Here is a 24755-nt window from a genome sequence, read left to right on the forward strand (position 1 = left end):
GTTCCGAGAAAATGTTTTTTAAATAATTTGTTGTTTGTGTGTGTGTGTGTGTGTGTGTGTGTGTGTGTGTGAACCCAAATTTGAAATAAATATTTAACAGTACTGACGAAAAAATCAAGTCTTCAATTACACACCACACACACCTACCATTCAAACCAACCATTGGCAATGGTTCATTCATCTTCTCCTAAACACGTGATTTTGCCAAATATCATGCAATTAATCAAATTTAACGTGTGATTTCAAACAAACATGATTTCAAATACATAGCAAGAACATCACTAGCAACTCAAGAATGAGAGCAAAGATTATGACAACCAAAATACTGCAAGCCATGCAAATTCCAAATAACAGCAACAGAATTGAATAAAACATAGAGAAGTGGGAGATAGGGAACTAATGGAAGGTCTCGTTAAAACTTATACATTCAATAGTAATGCGTATATACTATAAACAATAATGTTTTGTAAACCTAGTGAGCCAGATTACAATTTTTTCTTCTAATGCTAGCATTGTCTGCTGTATAGTCTGCAAAAACGTTTTCCGTACTGATTGTACCACATGATACAGATGACTACTGCTGCCAGGAGTTGGAATCATGGGGATATGCTTTTACAAGCTTCTCATTGGTCAGTGGTTCCGATCCTACTGATTTTACAACGAATGTGTGAAATATTTTTTCACTCCCAACAACCATTTTTGCATCAACTATAGTTGCCTGCGCATTCTTGATAGCTTGGACGATCTTGGACACTGGGTGAGCATTCAATTGGCAGCTCACATGCACCGTAATGTCATCACCATTGGCTTGGATGTCGATTCTTGGAACCGATTCTCGCATCTCCGTGCTTGGCTTAGCTTCTAAAACCGATGCTTCTCTTGGTATGCTTCTAGGTTTTTCCTTCTCTGATTCCATGTTCTTAAGTTTAGTCTGTAGTTCGGTTATGTAAGAAATTGCGTCTCCAAGGAGAGAAGCTTTGTCCATCTTGGAAATATTTGGCACAACTGCTCGTAATGCATAGAAGCGTTGGTTAAGCTTTTCTCTTCGTTGCCTCTCTGCTTCAACATGATTGAGAGCCTCCATTCGTCCATTGGCAGGCTTCCTACCACGCTTTCTTGGCCTCATCTCTGTCGAGAGCCCATTCTGTTCTTCCTGGCATGAGACCTCAACATCTGAATGCTCAGAGTCAATACTACGCGTCTGGGAAACTAATGGCCGTGAGGTTGCTCCAGTAAAATCAATCTGCATCTTTGCTGGCTTTTGATTTTGAGTATTATTTAGCCGAAACTCTTGCCTTGGCCCACCGATAAGATCGTGAAGATTTTTGGTTACAGGATGAGGGCTATAAATCTCTGTGTGGTTCCCTGGCTTTACATTATTGCACTGAGTCCACGTTGCGCCATGAAAACCATTTCCAGTTTTTGCAAATGGCAGCCTGAGCCCATCTGCATTTGCATCCGATGTCCTGCCTTCCACTTTCTTAGCAGTGAGTTTTTCAATAAATTGCATGCGCCCTGAATTTAAATCCTGCCCGAAAATCTTGGGAATGACTCCTGAACGGTTTCCACTTACCAAATTAGGAATTGGATCGTCAGCATCTTTTTGGTTGGCCACAGCCACCACATCCACGGCTTTCTTGGCACTAAGATGTGATGAAATTGAGGAAAAGGATGATCCAATCTCCTTCAAGATCTCTAAGCTTTCCGGGATACATTTTACTGAGCCTAATTCAACCACACCAATGTCTGTTGGAATTAAAACGATAGTTTGCAAACCAGCCGATTTTGCAAGAAAGGATCTCACACAATAATCAATAGGAGACTTCAAAGCATCCAATAACCAGACATGCTTATTTGACCCAAAACATTTTCCAGGACCCACTTCTCCCTTAGGAAAGGAGAAGTACATAGAAGCCAGGAAGAACATCTCCGTGTCCGTAACCTTATCCAATCCAAAGGCATAATTATCCTCATCAGTTCCCCCAAACAGGGTATGCAACTTCTGGAGGACCCTTTTCCTCATTCTTTGTTTGGATTCATCTTCAAGTCGCATATTGTGAATCTGGGTAAATTCAGACTCCTCCTCGTCGCAAGGCTCACGACAGCACCCATCTCCCCAGCCCAAGACCAAATCACCAGATTTAGACCTCGAAAGCTGCCAAAAAATGGCATAATTCCAGGTAAAATTGGCAGAATCTGGGCGTTCCACAAGATCTGACAGCGTTTTCTGCAACTTCTCATCATTCCCCAACGCCATCAACGAACATTCAGCAGAGACGGAGCTTAACATCAAGTGATCAAAAGCCTTGGCTCCTAAAACCGCCGCCGCCATGGCTTTATCCTCGACATTCCACCCAACAGCCTCCATCCCGAATTCCAATCCCATCCCACAACACTACCCACTAACCAAAAAAATTAAAAAGAAATGAAAAAAAAATCCAGTCTTTCTGATCAATCCCAATTTCCAAATCACACAGACTCAGATAATACGTAAACCAGTCAAACAAAACCCCGTCTCAGCTTTTCCAAAAAATTCAATGGTTCTTGCAGAAAACAAGCAGGCCGTAACTCATAGCTCTCAGATCTCAAATCTCACAAATCCAAATAGATACGCAAGGCCAAAAAGTAAGACTACAATATAAAGCATAAAGAACGAATTACCGAGTAGTGTGTATTTAACACATGATGCACAGTTGATGGAGAAATGAGAACGAAGAGCATTCGTTGCCTCGGAGGACAGGAAGAAAAAAGGAGAAGTGTCCGAGATTGATTACCCGAATTCCAACTGTGATTCACACGTGTTTGAAGTTTTGGCTCGGAGTGAAAAAGTAACCATGGTTAGGTTAAAGCAGTGTGGTGTATTCTCTTTTCCCCATGTTTTTTTTATTTTTTATTTTGTGTATATATATATATATGTATATATATCCTCTCTCTTTCTTTTCTTTTTCTACATGATTTTATCATTTTTATTTTACATGGAATTATTAAATTTTTGTAATAAAATATCTGCATTATGACTCGTTTGATCTATGTTATCTTACAATTAAAATTGAAAATTAATATGTAAAAAAATTATAAATTACTATTCTATAAATAACTATCTTGGTATTTTTGGTATGACCATTCCAAAATTACAATTAAATTTATAATTAGTTTTGTAAAAAAAATTATTTAATTAGAAATTGGCTTCATGATTTGGACAAAATGGCTTCATAGTACCTTATTAAATCATACAACTCAATTGTCAAAGTGTCATTACACTATTCATTTTATTGTTTCCACTCCACGTTTTCTGCGTGTGCTTTTCATCCCTTTTTTATTTTAGTTTTCCCATGTTGCTCGTGAAAAGGGGGGATTTCGTGACATTTAACTGAATTTGGTACGGTTTAGTTATGTTAAGTGTTAACTTAAAAAGTTGTATTCCTTATAGATTTTTAATGATTTTTTTGTGGAGTTTAGAAGTATACGAGTACTTATTCAGCGAGTTTTTATATAATTTATAAATGTCTAGTGACTGTTCAAAGTAAACTTTTATAAAGTTTTTAAAAATCATGTGTTGAGTTAAGCATGTATGAGTGAGAGTCGTACTGGGATATATGACTTCTTAAGAAGTTGTCGTGCGTCAAGTTGCTGACATTGCGTCGCTTGATCCGGTTGGCTAGGTGTGCCATAAAAGAGTGACGACATATCTTAACGGGTAATACCGTCTCTCCTAGAGATATTTCGAGACGGTAGGAAAATGGTAAAGACTGATCTCTAAGAGATATGAGATAACACCAACAGATAAACACACACGTACATGGACTTATGAGCCCAACAACCCGATCCATTAGCACTCAAGCAAATGCACGCTACGCTACCACAAATATAAGAAAATAATGTTGCGCCTTGACAAACAGATATAATTTTTGGTCTAATAGTAAGCACTTGATCCTAACATCATGTGATATTCAAATTTAACTTTTAAAACTTTTACAAAAATCTTGAGATATTCAAAATATTAATAAACTTTTAATAACTTCATGAATACGATCATTGAAATTTAAGGTACAACGCCAAATATTTGTCTTCTCTTCAACATAAAAATTTGGATGAAAATTAAATGAAAAATATCTCAAACTCATACATAGATATATATCTATATATATATAACTAGTTAATTCATTATTCTCTTCTCCATATGGTTTTTCCTATTCTTATAGAATCATATTTTTTCTTATTGCTACTTTTTATTTACAATTATTTAAAATGAATTAGCACAATTATTTTTCGATTTCTAATAAAAAAAACTAGCTAGATTTTAAATCATATTTATAATTTTTGAAATAAAAAAAGTCATTAAATACAAAAAAAAATTATAATATTTGATTGGCTCAATAGTGAAAGTAATAATTATTTTAATAAGTAAAATTTACAAATTGTATATAATTCAAAATTCAACCATAGGATAGTGAATAAAAAATTTATTCGTTTATATATATAACAGTATATAATTTATGTATGACTAATTGATGCATTATTCAAAAATTTACGAATACATATATAAAGATAATTATACGAAATGAAATATGCAAAAAATTTATAAATTTACATCAAATATTTAAACGTTTTTATTCTATATTTCGAGTACAAATTTTTTATTTCATTTTATTGTTAAATATATTGTAAAAACAAAATTAAAATATTTTTTCACTAAAAAATTTAGTTAAAACGAATGATATTATTTAAATTTTATTATTTATAAATATTGAAAATTACTGTTACGTATTTTTTAAAAAATTTAACAATTAACTAAAAATATTGAATTGATTTGATAATTAAATTTTAATTATAATAAATTTAATACTTATTTATTTTTTTCATAAATCAAATCGATAAATAAAAATTAATATAGTTGGATAAAAATATTTTAAATAAATAAATATTATTGACACTCAATTGCTAGTTCAAAAAATTAAAAAAAATACAATTATAAATTACAAAATCTATCATATTATATATATATATATATATATATATATATATATATATATATATATATAAATTTAGACATCTCTATAAAATTATTACAAAATAAATATACAAAATTCGGTGAAAATCTTTAGAATTACGTAAGATAATACAAAGTCAATACAAGTCCGTCGACTCTACAAAAGTCTGTCATTTTAAAAAAAGCCATCAAATCTCAACGAATACATCAATGTAAATTTATATATCTAAAAATTTTATTTGACCTAAAACTTAAAGCCATGATAAGTACACTTGAACCTCCAAATTATACACTCTGCAGATAAAACTATCACAGACTGTAATGGGCTTTAGGGATATTATTTTTAATCTAATATTAAAAAATTACTGTGTACTACTGAAATTTGAGGCCCAATAAGGCCCAACCCTCTCTCTCTCTCCCCACACCCACTGGCCCACATGTGTAGATAGATATTCATATTTTGTACACAAAATGTAAAATGATTGAGACACTATTAATTTATTTTTCTATAGTTTAAATTAAGCTTGAAAGACAAACTATAGACGATGAATTATTTTAAATAAATTTTAAAAACAATTCATTAAAAAAAAACAAGAGATAAAACTTTAAAAAAAGAGTAGGTCTCTTGTGAGACGGTCTCACGAATCTGTATATGTGAGACATATCAATCTTACCGATATTCACAATAAAAAGTAATACTCTTAGCATAAAAAGTAATATTTTTTCATGTATGACTAAAATAAGGTATTCGTCTCACAAAATACGACACTTGAGACTATCTACACAAGTTTTTGTCTTAGAAAAACCAGGGTCTTTTAAATAAAACAGAAAAGATTTCACCGTACATACCAAAATAGTGATATCGATTTTTATTTCCAACTTATTTATATACTTAGTGTGTAGTTGCACCACAATTTTTATAGTTTTTTTAAATATTATTAAAATATGAGTCAAATCAATATTATGAAAATTAGCCGAGGATATAAATGTAATTTTGAAAATTGTTGGTCGTACCATAAGACCAATTGTCGGTATCATGGGTCGAGCCCTGATATAAGACTAGCGGTTGCATGTTTATATAATCGTTTTTTGTGATTAATATTTTTTAGAATTAAATACAATAATTGATTTTATTTTAAATTTTTGTGTTAATTTACATTAATTCAAAATAGCAAGATAAAAAATGTAAAAAGATAATGATATAAATAATAATTAATAAACTAATTAAAAATAAAAGTGTTAATTGTAATTTGGAAGTGGTCATGCCAATTTAGTTATTATAAGGTGCTCTCTTTACAATTTCAATGGGGGATATATTGAGCAGATCCAACGGCTGGGGAAGCCTGGTTGAGGTCAAAAGGTGGTCAGATTGTACGGACAAAGGGGGAACCCCAGCCCCATAAAAAAGATTCTAGCTTATATTTTACTTAAAGCCTTTGGAAGAAGAAATCCCGCTGGCAAGTTGTGATTAATTTAAAATCACATAATCACTGTAATTATATATTAAAATTTGTTTAATATTTCCTTTCTTTGAATATCATCTCCAATTAAAGGGGTAACATTTAGTTTAACAGAGAATTTGTTGTCATTATTTATCCCCTTCGTCCCAAATGTATGCATAGCTATTCTTTCAAACTTATAGTTTGGTTTTTAGATTTGGTCGCATTCCTGTTTGTTTTTACTAACACAAAAACTATTGTGAGATGATCTCGTGTGTAATTTTATGAGGTTGATATTCTATTTAGATCACTCATGAAAAAATTTTACTTTTTCTGCCAAAATAGTTACTTTTATTATAAATATAAGCAATGTTGACTCATCTCATTAATAAGATCAATGAGATAATCTCACAATGCACCTATTCTTTTACGAAAATATCTATATACACTAAGGGAGTGTTTGGTTTGATGGATAAGGTGGGTTTATTTTTTTTAACCCACCTTATCCCTCGTTTGGTACGCGTGATTATTTAACCAAGTCAATACCTCCTATTAATGATTAGGTTATATTAGGTGGGTTAAAATAATACATCCTCACCCCCTATGATTATTTATCCAACTCTTAATCCTTCCTATTTTCCAATTTTACCCTTCTCCTATAGCCAAACTCACCACCAGTTCCCGCCACGACCGCCGCCACCGACCACCGACCGTCGTCGCCGCCGTCGCCGGACCGTCGCCGTCGGACCGCCGTCGGCCGTCGCCGGACCGCCGTCGGCCGTCGCCGGACCTCTGCCGTCGTCGTCGTCGCCGGAGTGGAAGAAGGAAAAAAAAGAAGAAAGGGTAATTTTGTCCATTCATAAAAAAATTCAAAATTATCCTACACTTAAAAATCATACCAAACATAACATCATATATTACATTCCTACAACAATCATTTTTTTTATCATTTACTTACTAATCATTAGTTTATTTTATCCTCCAAACCAAACGCAGCCTAAGTATTGGAAACATGTGCAGTAACATGTTTGCAACCATTCCGTAAATGAATTAAATAAGATAAAATAAAAGGTTTGTTTTTCTATTATCTTCTTATTCTGAGTGAAAAAGCAAATGAGCTTATATATTTGAGATAGAAGAGCTAAATTAAATATTTAAACACGTTGTTAGATCAATTAAGCTTGAGTAAGTTTAACAAAAGCCAAACTGAATGACTATTCTTAAAAGAGACATACTGAAAACTGAACAAGATAATTGATTGCCGAGGTCTACTGAACTCAAGTGTGCCTATCGTCTGATACCTACTGAAATTGCGAGGGAAACTGATATATGAAGTCAGCTGATCATGACGTTGAAATCAGTCGGCCTCCTTGTACAAACATTATCTGAAAACTATCATTATTTATTGGATAAAGCTCTCCGTACTGGTGTAGTATTCGATTACCGATAGAATGTCAGAAATCCACGAGCGCTACCCACAATGTACTATTATTACAAAAGACATAGACGTGAAAAATGATGTGACCAATAGCTACCTCAATTGGAACGGTAATCATATTACATTTTGTACCGTTGGATCGAATCCTATGAATAGAGAAAGTAAACAATCGGTCTAGCTCTCTCACTAACTTACTCGATATTAAAAATCTGCTATTATCATCAAGCCATCAAGAGCCCAACTGATTGTGACTTTCATGTGCACACACTTAAAATTTTATACAATTTCATCAATGATCATTTGTGCCTAGTAATTTCATTTATGAAATACTTGTATTTTGACAGTAAGAGTCTTACCATCACTTTTGTTAAGTTTGTGAGAACTAAAAGTTTCAATTAGGCAGTGATAAGTCTTGTTGAAGTGTACAATTGTAAATTTTTGTGATTGTGAAAGTTTTTTAGTGAAATAATTCAACAAGAAAGAAGGGGTGACGTAAGATTTATTCAAGTTTCCGAACATCCAAAAACAATTTTTTGCATTTACATTTCAATTACTCTATTTTTAGTTTTTCATTTTGTAACTAAACTGATTTTTACTTAAGTTATTTTTGTGTGTGTTTAAATCGTGCTGGTGAGCTTATCTCCGCGCAATACAGATCTGCTAGCTTATTGATACCAGACTGACAATAATCCTATTTTAGTATTGTTAGTCTAATCAAAAAAATTTTAAGAAACAATTTAGATTATTTATTCAACCTACTTTCTAAATATATTTGATACTAACAAATGGTATCAGAGCAGATTAATTCTTATCTCTGAACACTAAATTTAAATGACCTCATTTAGAAAGATTCTCATGTTAACCAAAGAGGACTTCGATTTGAAAAATCAGGATGCAAGCTCATTTAGCTGCACAAGTTGGTGATATGTGGTATATCATTACAAACAGGCCAATTAAAATTATGAAGGCCAATACAACTGTTTCAATTTCAGATGGTGCACCTCAAAGGATTGAAAAGTCATGAATGGAGTGGACTGGTGAAGACAAAAAAAACCAACTTAGTTAATGTTGCTAAAGATATTAGACAAAAATACCTTCAGTAAAATCAAGATGTGCTTTACTGCCAAAGGTATCTGGAATAAACTGATCCAAATATACGAGGGTAATGACCAAACGAAACAAAACAAATTGTTTATTTGATACAGAAATTTGATAGCATCAAGATGAAGACTGGGGATTCTATGTCATACTTCGATGAATGAGTGAGCATGATCATAGTTGAACTGTGTGCTTTTGACAAAGAATATGTCAATCATGAAATAATCTTGAAAGTAATGAGGTCACTCTCACGAGAATGAGATATCAAAACTATGATTATGAGATAATCAAAAGACCTTAACAAGCTAGAACTACATTATCTGTTCGCAGATCTTAAGGCATATGAGTTTGAACTTGAGTCGAGAAATGATGGCGAATCAATTGCAAAACTGATGAAAGCTCTAGCCGCTACGTCCAGTGATCAATCTGTCTCAAAAGTGAAATCAACCAAGCAGTTAAGCAATGATGCGATATCATTGTTTGTGAAGAAATTTGACAATTTTATAAGAGATAATCAGGGCAATTTTCAAAGCCCAAGAAGACGCAATACGAATACATTTACATTTCAATTACTCTACTTTTAACCTTTCATTTCGTAACCAAACAGATTTTGCTCAAGTCATTTTTTGTGTTAAATCATGTCAGTGAACTTATTTCCGCGCAATACCAAACGGCTAGCATATCGATACCCGGCTGACAAAAATTTCATTTCAGTGTTTTTACCCCAACCAAAATATTTTTAAGAAACAATTGAAATTATTTATTCAACCCTCTTATAAATCAATATCTGATCCTAACATACAGATTTATTAATTTAAGAAGTATAATCCAAAGTTAATTATGTTGCATAGAATCAATCCACACGTGCGTACACCAACTTATTCAATGGGAAAAACAAGTAAAAAGAGATGGAAAATGGGATGAGAAGATCAAATGGATCAAAATGATTCTAATTTTTTTTTTTTAAATTTGTTATTGCGGAATTGGAATTCGAATGGTTCCAAGGAAGCAGTTTATCGTTATCTGGAATTTTGAAAAATTATTTAATTATAAATCTTAATGGAACCAACGATTAAAAAAAAGATTTTTAAAGATCTTCGATAAGATTGCCTCAAATTAATTATATTACAATTTCGCTTGGACTTTTTTTTTTTTATTTTATTTTGTGGGAATCTCATCAATTCTTTGTTATATACATTAGCTACTTTGTGGATCTCTTTTTATCAAATCATATTAAATTGGAAATAACTATAATTAATTTCAAACCCATTTTGTTCTATATATTTTGAGAGTTTTTATCGAAATTTATTTGGACAATAAATTAACGATGATTTGAAAATTGGAACATATATTTATGCTTAATCTTTTAATATCTTTACTATATTATAATAGTTCAACACCATAGAATAACAGCTTGATATCATGATATAATTGTGGACTCAACTAAAATAATTTGAGTAAGTTTTTTGTGAGACGGTCTCATAAATTTTTTATCTGTGATACGGGTCAAACCTACCGATTCACAATAAAAAGTAATACTCTTAGCATAAAAGTAATATTTTTTCATGGATGACCCAAATAAGAGATCCGTCTCACAAAATACGACCCGTGAGACCGTCTCACACAAGTTTTTGTCAAATAATTTTTAGTGCAATGTATTTGGTTAATTACATTAATAAATTAAATTTTTTATTAAAGAAATTAATATTTTGATTTGTGGCATATATAATATTTTGAATCTTTGCTCTTTAATATTAAACATTTTTATGTCGAAATACTTTAACATTTTAAATATATTATGTTAATATCATACATAATATTTTTTTATCGTATATATTAGACACGCAATACATGTGTTTAAGCAGCTTGCTGGTATATATAATACTTGAGTCATAATAGAGATAAAGCATTGGGAAGAATTACATATTTTGTCCAGTATTTTGCATTTTTTCACTTTTGATCCTGTTAACAATGAACTTATATTTTTTATTCGTGTAACTTGATTTTTTTTTCCTTTTGGTACTTTTTTACTCGAGCTCACCATGTCTTCCGATCAAAAAAGATTGTTGGGTGCAATAATCGTCCCTACTTGGTAGAGCGATCGAACCGTGGTACTTGAGCTGTTATGCGATTTAAAAGATTTGAGTTGCACCATTACTACTAGCTATAGCTTTTGGTAAAGCTACAAACACTCGATCCTACAATTGGTATCAGAGTCAATGTCACGGGTTCGATTCTCATTAATTGCAAGGAGTGCAATTATTGGGAGGGAGATTGTTGTGTGCAATAATTGTTCCTGCTTGATGGAGCGATCGAACCGTGGTGCTTGAGCTGCTGTGCGGTTTAAAAGATTTGAGTTGCACCATTACTACTAGCTATAGTTTTTGGTAAAGTGGCAAACACTCGATCCTACAATACATATAAGTTAAACGACCAAAATGGAAAAAAAAAAAAAAACAATTTAGAGGCATAAAAATAAAAATTAATTGTAAAATGGCAAAAAAAATCAAATAACAGGACTAAAGATGCAAATTCAATCATTAACATGACTAAAATTTTTGAAAAATGTATATTATAGGACCAAAAATATAATTTTCTCTTACCGTAAGATTTAGAATCCCAAATACCCCGCTTTCTTTTTTAAGCCCCCTAATTCATTTTTTTTTTGGTTGCATGAAAATTTCAATTTATAGAAAAAAAAATCTAAAAAACTTATTAAAAAATAATAAAATATTAAATTTTATTTCAATTTTTTAAACAAGAATACTTATACATAGAATCGATTGGACACACGTGAAATAGTATATATAATCGTGCCACTATAATTTCCTTTACGAGAGGTCAATGTGGTAGCTTAATCTTAGCAATATGCAAAGTTGGAATCATATCCATTCTTTAATCGAATTAAGGCATAAATCTAAAGTTCGACTATTTCAAGTATTACTCGTCCCATCCTTTCACATTATATAATTTATTACTCGGGAAATTATTTTATTTTGAGAAAATTAAAGATCTTTAACTTCCTCTTTGAAAAAATAATAAAAACTTCTAAAAAACCATTCACAGATCAATTTTGTGAGCCGAATATCTAACACGATTTGATTCATGAAAAAAATATTATTATTTTTATGTTAAAAGTATTACTTTTCTTTGTAAATACAAATTGAGTCGATCCGTTTAATGGATTTAAATCTGCAAGACCGTCTCACGAGATACTAATTCACATTGAAATAGGGTTATCATGCCAACATCAAAGGAGTTGTCACGCTAATTTCTTAAAGGAAAATTTTAATTATGGTTTAATGATGAAGTATGGGGTTGGCTTGTTTAGTTGAGATAATCGTTTTCATGTCCAAGATTAGTGAAACATTTAGCTTAATATAAGGAGGAACTTAAGAGTGTGATTTGGATTCCATTAAACCCAATATTTATATAATATATACTTTATTCTCTCATTCGTGTGCTTATTTAACATCAAGCATGTTGTGCATTCTAAATTGTAAGCATAGTCACTCGTAATAAAATAATATTAATATAATTGTTTGGTGCGAATACTAAAATTTCGTATTTTTATTTATCTAATATTTAGCTTGAGTTTTTTTAATAATGAAAGATAAAAATAATTCATTTATCGATATATTTCAATTTATCATATTATCACGAGAGAGAGAGAGTGATCAAAACCTTATACGGCCATTTGTTGTGGAAATTTTATTTCATCTTTCACTTCGAACTTTTATTCACGTGTCGAATCGATGGCGCTCTATTATTCCAATGTACAATCGATTTTCCTTACACGTTAACTTCATTCAGATATAGTTTTTAACAAGATTTTCGGCTTATATACAGCTCGCTATTTTGGTGGATCGCAAAATTTCCAACACAACTCATCTACTTTTTGTGACAAGGTAAGTAAGTTCGCACACTTGACCAGTGGCGGAGCCACATGTATTTACCCGGGCCCAATTTTTTTTTAAAAAAATTATATGTGAATTTTGGATTAACATGATATTAGCCCGGATATATAAATTTAAAATATTAAAATATTTTAGAGTTTCAAATTCTAGCCCGAACAGATCCATATTTCTGGTTCTGCCACTGAACCTGACTAATTAACTATTGAATTTGGTGAGATGGACTATACCGTATTTTTGGTAAGTCGGGATAGCCAAACCAACCATTTTATGAAATGACTCGATCCAAATGCAATCACGATGAATTCGGAAGCCGGCGAGAGACTATTAAATTCATCAAAGAATGGAGATAAAATAAAAATCTAGACTTTAAAGGAACAACATTATTATAGATGGCGACTTCCATATTTGCAGAATGAGGAGCCAAGGTGGTTTCAAATAAACTACACTTAGTGAGACAAATATACATGCATATTCTTATAAATGACGAAAATAAGTGGAAGCCAAAGTGAGTTCATATATTTTGTGCCAATCAATCATACGATACATTGTACATCAATTTATATTCCCAACATTTTGACACGTCAAACTCAATTCATACATATTGACCAGAGTTGTGCATAATCAATCATGTTATTTATATATATTGATTTATCATTAATCGTACAAATTATTCGTCGATCATAAAAGTAAAAAACATTTATACAAACTATATTTGATGTCAGGATATATCAAAATTTTTTGAGTATGTCTCTTGTGAGATGGTCTCATGAATTTTTATCTGTGAGACCGGTCAACTCTACCGATATTCACAATAAAAAATAATACTTTTTCATGGATGACCCAAATAAGAGATCTGTATCACAAAATTCGATCCGTGAAACCGTCTCACACAAATTTTTGTCAAATTTTTTTCCCCTAAAATACATATCCCTCATTATGTTTATGAAAATTATGATTTAATAATAAAATAAAAATTAAAATACAAAATTTTAATAAAAAAGTTAATTTAAAATAATTATACTTTGTGGTAAAAAATTTATTGTAGATGTATGGAATTGTATTTTATTGTAAAATATAAAAATTAAAGTTTTGCCTGCGTCGTGCCCATTTGCTGAGGTTTTTTGTCCTGCCCAAAAATAGTGGTGACACGTCATTCGAAACACGTGGCAGTATTTGGATAACCACGTCGCCTGTGGGTCCCTTTGGTTTCACACCCAATTTTTGAGGGGGCTAATTTTTTTAAATATTATAAATGGGAAAAACCACTATTTTATATAAAAATATATAATTGTGAAACTGAATTAAAATTTTATATTATTTTTAAAAATAGCAATAAAAAAATATGTTATTATTAATTTTTTTGAGATATATAAAATAAATTAGATTTTATTTTTTACTTTGTTAAAAATTTTAATACAAAATAAGGTTGTTTAAAAATTCAATTAAGCCATGTTAAACAAATTCATCAACATAAAAAATTAATTGAGGAAAATTTAAATATTTGTGATTTTTAAATAAATTAATATTAAAATTTTAACGTGATTAATCTTTCATTTTCCTCTTACATATTAATGGATTACTACTATTATAACTAAAATTCATATATTAATTCTTATTATTATTTTAAACTTTGCTATTTTTATTTTGTTTATATTTACCAATAATATTATTTATTATTTTTATTATGTATTTTTAAAATTTACAAAATAATAAAAATATAGCGTTCGATTAGCAAGTTAGTGAATTTATTATTTCAAATAATGGTCTTTTCCCATTTAAAATATTTTAAAAAAAATAAATAATCAAATTCAAAAATAATATGTTAAATTATTGGACACGGAAAAACTCATTAAAAATATTATATTTAAAATTTTGAGTGTATTTATATTATTTGAGTTAATAAAACATAATAAAAAACACATGATCAAATGCATTTAAGCTATCGACCGTTTCTTTACGTGTTTGGTAAATGTCAAATTGCTCATTAATTGAAGTGTATAATGATTCAAGAAAAGATGAAGACAACAGTGCTTTTACATTAACATTCATTTTTTGAGCTATAGTCAAATATTGAACATGCAAATGCAAAAGGGCAATGTAAATAGATAATGTCAAGAAGAGTAGAAGTGACACAAAATTAAAAGAATACGAATTCGAAGAAATTTTTCAAGCTTGATTTCCCTGAAAAGATTAATAAGTACTCTTCACTGTGATATTCAGTATTGCTCGACAACCCCTACTTCAAAGATTATCTAATTAGACCATCAAAGATTATCAAGAGCTCATGTCAAATTATTCAATCGTTTCTTGTCGAGGTTTTTTGAGGATTTGAAATATGAAGATTCATTACTTTATTTCATTTGTGATATATTGGTTGTTTGACCGTTTGTCTCAACCGTTTGTAAGAGTTAACTAAGATTTTAGTCTTACACAGTAGATATGTTCTAAAATTTAAGTGGATTGTTGAGAAACCCCATATTGTCCTGTTAGCTTTCAAACCACGATTGACATGTAAATCACATTAGATAAATCATGTATGCTCGTCCAAAAAATATTGGTAAGAAAAATCGATCTTATGACTAAATGGTGAAACACTCACCTACTCCAACAATTCGAATACCATGATATTGAAATATAACGAATTTATTGGTAACCTAGTCAAAACATACAGGCCATATTTTGTTGTTTGTGTGATGTACTCTATGTCATAACACAACCGGCCTTCATCTAATTTTTTTTTATTGTTTAATAGATTGTAGATAGATAGATAGATAAAATAAAATAAAATAAAATAAAGAGGCTTCAAACTTGAATCATTCTGTATTGTGAAACTGTGGCAAGAAAACATGATTGACCAAACATGGTATAAAAACAATAGCAATATAAAACACATCAAGGAACTAGGAGAGAGTGTGTGTGACAAGTTCTTACAAAGTAGTATCAATTGTGTATGTATTGTTGGGAGGAGTGAGTGGTTTTTGGGATTTGGTAAGGCTGGATTCAGGTAGTGTTGCGTGGGAGAGCGACAAAAGCAGAAGGAAAGGATTTTTCCGAGAAAATGCCGAGGGAAAAAGGAAAGGGTGGTTTTGGTTACTGAAGAGTCCAAAGCGAAGGGTAGTTTTGAACTGAAAAGTGAGCAAAAAAGAAGCTTGACCCTTCCATTCCTTTAACACACCATTTGTCACCCACCCCTCCGAAGCTGTTACGCAAATCTATACATACATATTTGCTCCTTGTTTTTTTGCTTGTATTGAATGACAGTGGATAATAACGGGTGGGCTTTTTCTGTTTTTGGATTTTCGGTGTGGAATTTTAGTGCGTGAGAGGAGTTTTCTTCTTTTTTTATTTCTTCCTCAAGACTCGAGCTTTTATTTGGCTTCTGGGTTTCTTGGGTTTTATCGCAACGTATACATTACTCGAAGTGTCGAGTGTTTTTTTTCCCCTTTTTGGCTGGCTTTTTATTTTGGCATATTATCCTATTCTGGGAGTTTTGGTAAATTTGAATGGCGCATGATGATGGGTTTAGAGCAGCAGGTTCTCATGGAACAGGTGATAAAAATTCTCTCTTTCTTGATTTATGAGAATTTTGTGCTACCTTGCTTCGACCAGTAAAAGATGTTTTGAAGATTGTTTTTCTTGTTCTTCTGCTTCATGGTTGAAATTTCGTGCTCTATTCATTAGCCATATCGACCTGCTGAGGCTTTTTTTTTCCCTCAATTAAACAGTGGTTTGATCTAGTTTGTCGTTTGATTATTCGTTTATAAGTTTTACAGCGTGCCTCTGCTTGCTTTGGAATATGCCGGGCTTCCGTTCAAAATTTCTTTTTGTTTCCTTAAAATTTAATTGGAAGAAGCGAAGATTTTCACCACTTCTCATTTCACTACCTGTGCAATTTTACTCATTCTTTCCGAAATGTCCTAAAAAGTGGATTAAAGTTGACTACCAAACTGTAGTGTCCAATCCTTGTAGTTACACGACTAAAATGATGTTTTGCCTTTTATCTTGGGCAGATATCGGAGGAGATGATCTCTATACAGAGCTGTGGAAGGCATGCGCCGGACCTTTAGTGGATGTTCCTTGTAATGGAGAGAGAGTTTACTACTTTCCTCAGGGTCATATGGAACAAGTAACCTTTCCACTATCCCCGATTGATAATTGTTCAATTTTTTTAAAATTCATTTGATATATCCATTAGATAAATTTGCAGTTAGAAGCATCAACAAATCAAGAATCGAATCTGCAAATACCTAAGTTCAATCTTCCTCCAAAGATTCTCTGTCATGTTTTGAACGTTCACTTGCTGGTATTATTCATATATCGTTAATTATGGTTCCCTTATTTCCCTCTTTGTTCATTTCTTGAATATTTTTATTGTGTTCCCTTTGGTTTTACTTAACTAACAGGCGGAAACGGAGACAGACGAAGTTTATGCCCAAATCACTTTACGCCCAGAACTGGATGTAAGCAATCATCTTGTTATATTTGCCAGTATCTTTGTGTTATAGCCGTGCCCTTTGTCGTTCGACTCATATAGTCATATTTAGCCTTCTGTACGAGTTACAAACTACATATATATTTGTTAATGACATCCTTTTTCTCGACAAATTTTAAATACCAGCAAACTGAACCCACTACTCCGGATCCATTCTTGCACAATCCACCAAAGCAGATTGTCCATTCTTTTTGTAAAATATTGACGGCATCTGATACGAGCACTCATGGAGGTTTCTCCGTCCTTCGAAAGCATGCCAATGAATGTCTACCTCAGTTGGTAAGTAATTTCCTTGGAGAAACAAATTACTTGGTTTGATGAACATGTCATATGTATAATTACATAGCAAAGAGAAGATATCAAGAAAGCTCATTTGGCAATTGCGATCTTTTAAGGATCAATATAATTGGGCTTTGAGCAGGAAGTGAAGAAATCACTGTCCGGATTTATTGTTTTGTCTTGTTTTTATTATTGTTTATTTATATGTTCTTAGCATTTTGTTAAAATGAAAGCTTACTGTATGATCTGATCTTTTATATCCTGACTTATACTCCAGGATATGACTCAACCAACCCCAAACCAGGATCTGGTTGCCAAAGATCTTCATGGATATGAGTGGAAATTCAAGCACATATTTAGAGGTAGTGATCATATTATGTAGCTTTAGGATCAGTCCTTTTCATTGAATTTTATCTAATTTGGGGTTGAATGACTCGTGAGGTCAACCTAGAAGACACCTACTTACAACTGGATGGAGTACATTTGTTACCTCCAAGCGATTAATTGTGGGTGATTCTTTTATCTTTTTGAGGTAGCCACAGTTTCCACCCTGCTTGAATGCCCCTTTATGTTTTCGCATGTTACAAGAAAATCTATTGCAGGAGTGAAAATGGGCAACTGTTTGTCGGGGTTCGCCGCCTTGCTCGGCAACTGAGTTCCATGCCACCTTCTGTCATTTCCAGTCAAAGCATGCATCTGGGAGTTCTTGCTACCGCATCACATGCCATCACAACGCAGACCAGATTTGTGGTGTACTACAAGCCAAGGTACAACAACCCTTCTCTCAAAACTTTTGATTTTTATTTTAGTTTTCATTGTTGTTAAACTTACTCATCGTTTTCTACTTTAGTTATGAATTTTTATAATATAAATATATAAATATAGTCAACAGAGTGCTTATAACAACAAGAGATTTACGTGGTTCGGTCATAAAGACCGACTTCTACAAAACAATTTTAGAATGCTAGAACTTCGATGATAATCTACCTTAGTTTAGATTACAATCATTACCCTTTAGTTAGTTTATGAGAAAATATATTAAAATAAAAATGATATAAAATCTTTCCTCATGCCAAATTATATTAAACATGTAGCAAAGATGCATTGTTGTCTTAATTACATTAATTCTTATTTCAAACTATGTACTTTGATATCTGACATTTTTATTGATGTTCAGGACATGCCAATACATTATTGGGTTGAACAAATACTTACAGGCCATGCATCATAAATTTTCACTGGGGATGCGTTTCAAGATGAGATTTGAAGGGATAGATTCTCCTGAGAGAAGGTTCCCATTTTGTTTATGTTTCAATCATTAAGCTTGGATAATTCAGTTACTGATTACAAATATTATCCATTTCCAGGTTTGCAGGAACCATCGTTGGCGTTGGAGACTTCTCTTCAGAATGGACAGGCTCTAGTTGGCGGTCTCTAAAGGTGTATAAGCTGTTGAATTATATCTTATTAAATGTAACAAAAATTAATATTTTTATGACTTAAGTAATGGTTCCTGCTCCAATTAGATCCAGTGGGATGAACCAGCAACCTTACAGCGGCCGGAGAGAGTCTCACCATGGGAAATTGAGCCTTTTCTAACTTCTGCTTCAGTAGACGTCTCACAACCAGCTATGAAGATCAAAAGACCTCGGCCCCTCAATCTTCCTATTTCTGGTACACATGGTTGCTTTATCTATTTTTTTTTTCAAAGGTACATCAATAGAAAGTGTTTCATGTAATGACTTGTTACACTGATGTTTAATGTAGAAAATATGATTACTCTTGGTGCTTCTCCTCTCCGACATCCGAAACCAATAAAATCCCTTGAGTCATTGAACCCGTTAACTAGTGCCAAGGATGCCCAAAACAACAGAAGGCAAGTTTTTTGGCCTACAAAGCCGAAAGATGCTGGAGTAGCATGGCCATTAGTGTCACCATCGAACGTTTCTATAAACCTTTTTCAAGAATCTATCGAAAATCTATCAGCACAATCTGTCCATTCTGGTTATCAATTCCCTATCTCATTGAGGGATAGTAATTGCCTCAGCCAAGTTGAAGATATAAATAAGTTTGAAACTGCTTCAGTCTGCCGGTTATTTGGAATTGATTTAAGGAATGATTCAAACAAAATGCTTCCTCCTGGAAACGAAGTCTCTTTAACTTGTACAGGCACTCCCAATAAAAGACTTGAAGCTGATGGGGTGGAAAATGCCGGAAATAATTTATCAAAAGAAAAAAAGCATGTCGACTCCGAGGTTTCTCTCAGTGATAATCAGGGCAAACTGAGTTATTCTTCATCTTCAAGAACTCGAATTAAGGTAGATTAATCTTAATCTCATTGAAATAATGTTTTCCCCAAGTACTCAAGCTCATGTGGTGGTTTAAACAATAATTTTATACACAGAAAAAAAATTTAACGAACTTCTGCTAAAAAAAGATTTAACTTCCTTCTGCTGGCATATGTTTATGGCTTAGATTTGAGTGGTCTTTACTTGTGCAAGGTTCAAATGCAAGGGATTCCTGTTGGACGCGGCATTGATTTGAGTGCTTTTGAAGGCTATGATGACCTTCTCACCGCGCTCGAGAATATGTTTGAGATTAAGGGAGAGCTTCGTCACAGAAGCAGGTGGGAAGTTGTTTACACCGACATTGAAGGGGACATGATGCTCGTGGGCGATGATCCATGGCTGTAAGCAGTTTGGAATGTTTCCGTATTTGATATGGGTTACACTAGATAAACATAGCATCACTTTATCTTATCATTTTTAATGGATTTTTACAGGGAATTTCGTAAGATTGCTAAAAAGATATGCATCTACTCTAGTGAGGAAGTGAAGAAGATGAGCAACAATTACAAGTTTCCCTTGTTATCTCGAGATGGTGATGAAGGCATGGTTGGAAGCATAGAGAATGAAGTGAAATCTGAAGCATGAAATGTGTATGTTCTCTCGTGTATAGTTCTTCTCTTTAAGGTTCCTTTTGGTTCAGGGTACCACTACGGTGGAGGAGAGGGGCCGGCGATCGTTTTTTTTTTAGCTTGCTCTATAGGGATAGCTGAAATAAATTTGAAGTGAATTAATTAGGTGTTGTGGAAGTGGAAAGCTAGTAGATTTGTGGGAAAACTTGACCTGAAAGGTCAGTCTCTGAAATTGTAAATACCAAGTTTGTGAAAATAGTGTGTTGGGATTGGGAGTGATTTGAGAATCTGAAAATGGCCAAATCACAGTAGTCTAGTCAAGTCTTCGGATTGTTGTGTGAACTTTTTGCTCTAATTCAGTCAGTAAATGTGTTAGAAGACTTTTGATGTTCCAAGTCGATGCATCAGCAGTGGCGGAGCCAGGAATTCGATTCTACCCAGGCTAGAATTTTAAACTCTAAAATCTTTTAATATTTCAAATTGATATACCCGGGCTAATATCAAATTTATCCAAAATTATAAAAAAATTTACATATAAATTTTTTAAAATTATTTTGGACCACCGGGGCTTGAAAAATGCAGTGGCTCCGCCCCTAGTCATGCATGTCAAAAACTTTGGGGTGTCAAACAATTTATATATAATCTTATTTTCAATTATTTAATTTAATTGATGGAAAAGAGGCCAAGCCGAAGATTCCATTATTGAATTTACATTCTTTCATTTTAAAATCGAATATTTCTTCAAAAGAAAAGAAATTATCAAACAAGAATCAGATGTTAAAATGAGGGTTTAAAAAAATTGTCTACTAAAGTTGCATGCATGTGGTGTAGTTAATCTAGCTTACGTCTTTTTTTTACCCCTTCGGTTAATTTGAAATGAATAACAGGTATATTTGATTTCAGAATCTTCTTTAGTATTTGTCTTATTTCAATAATTTGAAAATTTCTATTTTAAATTTAATAAAAATGTGTTTGGATTGATGTATTTAATTTGGAAGAAAAGAATGATTTGAGAGAGATATTTCAAATAATATCTATTCAAAAAAAATTAAAATAACATCATTTTGAGTATATTTGAATCCATCACAATTACTGTTGAAATTGTATATCTTAATATGGATTTAAAATTCACTTCAACTTTCTCTATCTAAGCAAGTCAAGTTGTTGTTGGATCAATTTTATTTATACGAGCTTATATATAAATAATTATGTATTGTGAGTTGTTTATTAAGTTAAATCCAAAATTAAAGTGATTAGTTAAATTTTTGGTTATTCGGCTTCAATATATCTAATAGGTTGTGAGTCTTTAATGTGTAGAGACATAAATGTAATTTATATTTTTTTGATGAGCTAAAACAGAAATATTAGAAGATAATGATATATATTATCTATATATGAGTCATTGTTCCCAAATCGCAAGTCATCACGTTCTATAATCTCTTCCCATTAAAAAAATAGTTCGGAAGAGAAAACTGATTTTCTCAAGTAAGAGCGCGTAGATCTGAAAGATCAAGATATGTTCTAAATAATTCAAGATTATGGTTTCAGGTACGCTTTCGCTTAAGTTTTCATTCAAATACTTAATGATTTACCATGATGAATTCTAGGTTCATTAGTTTTCCACTTTTCTTCAACAGTTGTTTGAAATCAACAAATCTGAGATCCATCATCTCAAATCCATCTACTTTGATGTACTTTATATGAAATGAAAACACGATGAGTTGGATGTCTTTGAGATTCATTTTATTTTGTAATAAAACCTCGAATTGGAATCCAATGTGCATATATAATATATTGCAGTAGAAAACGGCAAAATGGATAAATGCACCATCGCCATATCCACATAAGCTACCTTAAGATATCCAATTTCAATGATTTAATTATCTTTTTAACATGTATTTTTTTTTTTCTTTTTGGATTATTAACATGTAAAAGTAGCAATACTTGAGACTTGAGTGTTAAAGATGGTCAATTGACACGTATATAAAACATTCTCCTTTTCTTTTTGAGTAGGTCTTCTATGAGACGGTCTCATGAATCTTTATCTGTGAGACGAGTCAACCCTACCGATATTCACAAATAAAAATTAATACTCTTAGAGCTTCTCCAATCGAGCTCTAAATTAGCGTAAAAAGCAAGATGGTGTAGTTTGTTCCTTCTCCAACCCAACGCTATGTTTGACGCCAAGATAGAGATTTGCTACAATGTTGCACCAATAGCGTTGCTTTTTTTTTTTCTTTTTTTTTTGTTTTATTTTTGTAATTGTTTTTTATGTTATTTTACTTAAAACTCTAAATATTATATAATTAGTTTTATAATCTAATTTAATTATTAAAATGTATTATTTCAAACAATAAATTTTAACAAAGTGATTTTAAAAAACTTGGATATTTTAATTTAATAGATAATTACTAAAGATAATATTATTATGTTAATAAATTATTTGAGATAAATTAGTTGTAGTAAATAAAATAGTATAAAATATGCCATGAATATTTTGTGAAATAAATTATTTGTTGTTAATAAAATAATAGGAAATATTCCGAGAATATTTTTTTTAGCGTAGAGTTTAGAGTTGATGGGTTGGAGATTAATTTTGTATTTGGTGTAGGAATTACACTATTTTAAAGTTAGTGCGACACTAAGATAACGTAATGAGTTGGAGATGACCTTAGCATAAAGTAATATTTTTCATGGATGACCCAAATTAGAGACCTGTCTCACAAAATACGACAACTAAAAACGTCCCACACAAATTTTTGTCTTTCTTTTTTTAAAAAATAAAAATAAAAATCCCACATAAAATAGTGGTCTAAAATTTAGTTAGATGTAAATATTGAAGCATGATTATATCATCCAACCAAATCTAGAGAAAAAATAATAAAAAAATTAGAGAACAAATATTTTGTTTTCCTGACCCTTGATTCATTACGGATTATTCGAATCTGACATAACCGTTACATCAAATCCGAGGATCCTCATGTATTTGAGTCCGGGGCAAGGTCGTTGACTTGATATTTTATTTTTTAATTTCGATCAATTATTTTTTTAATAAAATAACATCTTTGAGTGAATTACTCTTGGAGATATATTTTCCTAAAAATATAGTAATTACGGTTATTTCAAAAATTCTCCCGTCATTATATATTTGAAGATGTCAATTTTTCAAAAAAATAATGGACTAAGTTTATTTTACAAATTTCCTCAGGTCGACCTACTCACGTGGTCATTGACTACATTTAGTTTTATAACATCCGTTGGAAAATTAATTTGGCTAATGACCTTAATTTTTTTTATTTAGGTAAATGACCTTCATTTACATTTTCAATTAATTAATTTCCTCAAAAAACAAAATCATAATCCATCAATCCCAAAAAAATTGGTCGGGTCATAAAATCAAATTACGTTGGTGATTAAAAAATATTAATATTAAGAGCAGGGGAAAAAGGAACGAAGTGCGCATCCGGGGAATCGAACCCCGGTCAGTACCGTGGGAGGGTACTATGATACCACTACACTAGATGCGCTTTGTCGCCAATGTACCAACATATATATATATACATCTATATTTATGGCTTGCGGACAACATAAAATTCTAGTACTTTACGTGAAATTAATATTTATGCACAACTCTATGTTTATACAAATCAATTGCTTCTATATAATTTACAAAGTATTATATAAATGATTTCGAAAAAAAATAGAAATTGGGATAATCATTAATTTTAAATATTCTTAAAAATTTCTACGTGGGTAATAGTTAATCATCAAACAATTTTGTTTAATTCTCGCATACGAGGTCCATTAAATAATATTTAAAAAATATGAATTATGTGTATAAAAATAAATAAGAATCATCGAATATACAATTGGAAAATACCTAATGAAAGATTGAACACTACGCAACCTTGTTGAATTAAACGCATCCAAAAACATAAAAACCAACTCTAGAAAACCCAAGAAACAGGTCAGCAATTTCATCTAAAAAAATCGATATCCGATAATCTAAAAAATTTATGTTTTTCATGAATTTAAATCAAACAACTATCCTAAAATCTATTCACAAAAACAATTATATCTTCAGGCGATAGCTGTTGCGACTTCATCAGGTGCGACAAGCTGGACAGCGTGGCGAGCTGGGTCAGGCCCAGTTTTCCACGACCTTCTTCATTTCATTGGAGCCCT

At 31.8% G+C, this 24755-nt stretch overlaps 2 protein-coding genes and 1 non-coding gene across 3 annotated transcripts; 1 reads left to right on the forward strand and 2 right to left on the reverse strand.

Moving 5' to 3' along the window:
• Nucleotides 1-377: 377 nt before the first annotated feature.
• On the reverse strand, nt 378-2781 carry LOC142518187 (transcription factor MTB1-like). The gene has a single exon (XM_075620906.1). It carries the CDS (start codon nt 2384-2386, stop codon nt 575-577), a length of 1812 nt encoding a protein of 603 aa, XP_075477021.1. The 5' UTR covers nt 2387-2781; the 3' UTR covers nt 378-574.
• A 12943-nt stretch (nt 2782-15724) lies between these two features.
• LOC142518354 (auxin response factor 18-like) lies at nt 15725-20965 on the forward strand. Its single transcript, XM_075621111.1, has 14 exons — nt 15725-16431; nt 16893-17008; nt 17090-17185; nt 17286-17342; nt 17501-17653; nt 17931-18015; nt 18095-18185; nt 18256-18420; nt 18831-18944; nt 19021-19093; nt 19180-19327; nt 19421-19971; nt 20155-20342; nt 20436-20965. The coding sequence occupies exons 1-14, from the start codon at nt 16386-16388 to the stop codon at nt 20584-20586; spliced, it is 2034 nt and encodes a 677-aa protein (XP_075477226.1). The 5' UTR covers nt 15725-16385; the 3' UTR covers nt 20587-20965.
• Nucleotides 20966-24026: 3061 nt separating this feature from the next.
• On the reverse strand, nt 24027-24097 carry TRNAG-CCC (transfer RNA glycine (anticodon CCC)). The gene has a single exon. It is a non-coding gene; the product is annotated as a tRNA-Gly (tRNA).
• Between the last annotated feature and the right edge of the window lie 658 nt (nt 24098-24755).

Source organism: Primulina tabacum, chromosome 11, assembly GCF_025594145.1.
Source record: "Primulina tabacum isolate GXHZ01 chromosome 11, ASM2559414v2, whole genome shotgun sequence".
NCBI classification, from domain to species: Eukaryota; Viridiplantae; Streptophyta; class Magnoliopsida; order Lamiales; family Gesneriaceae; genus Primulina; species Primulina tabacum.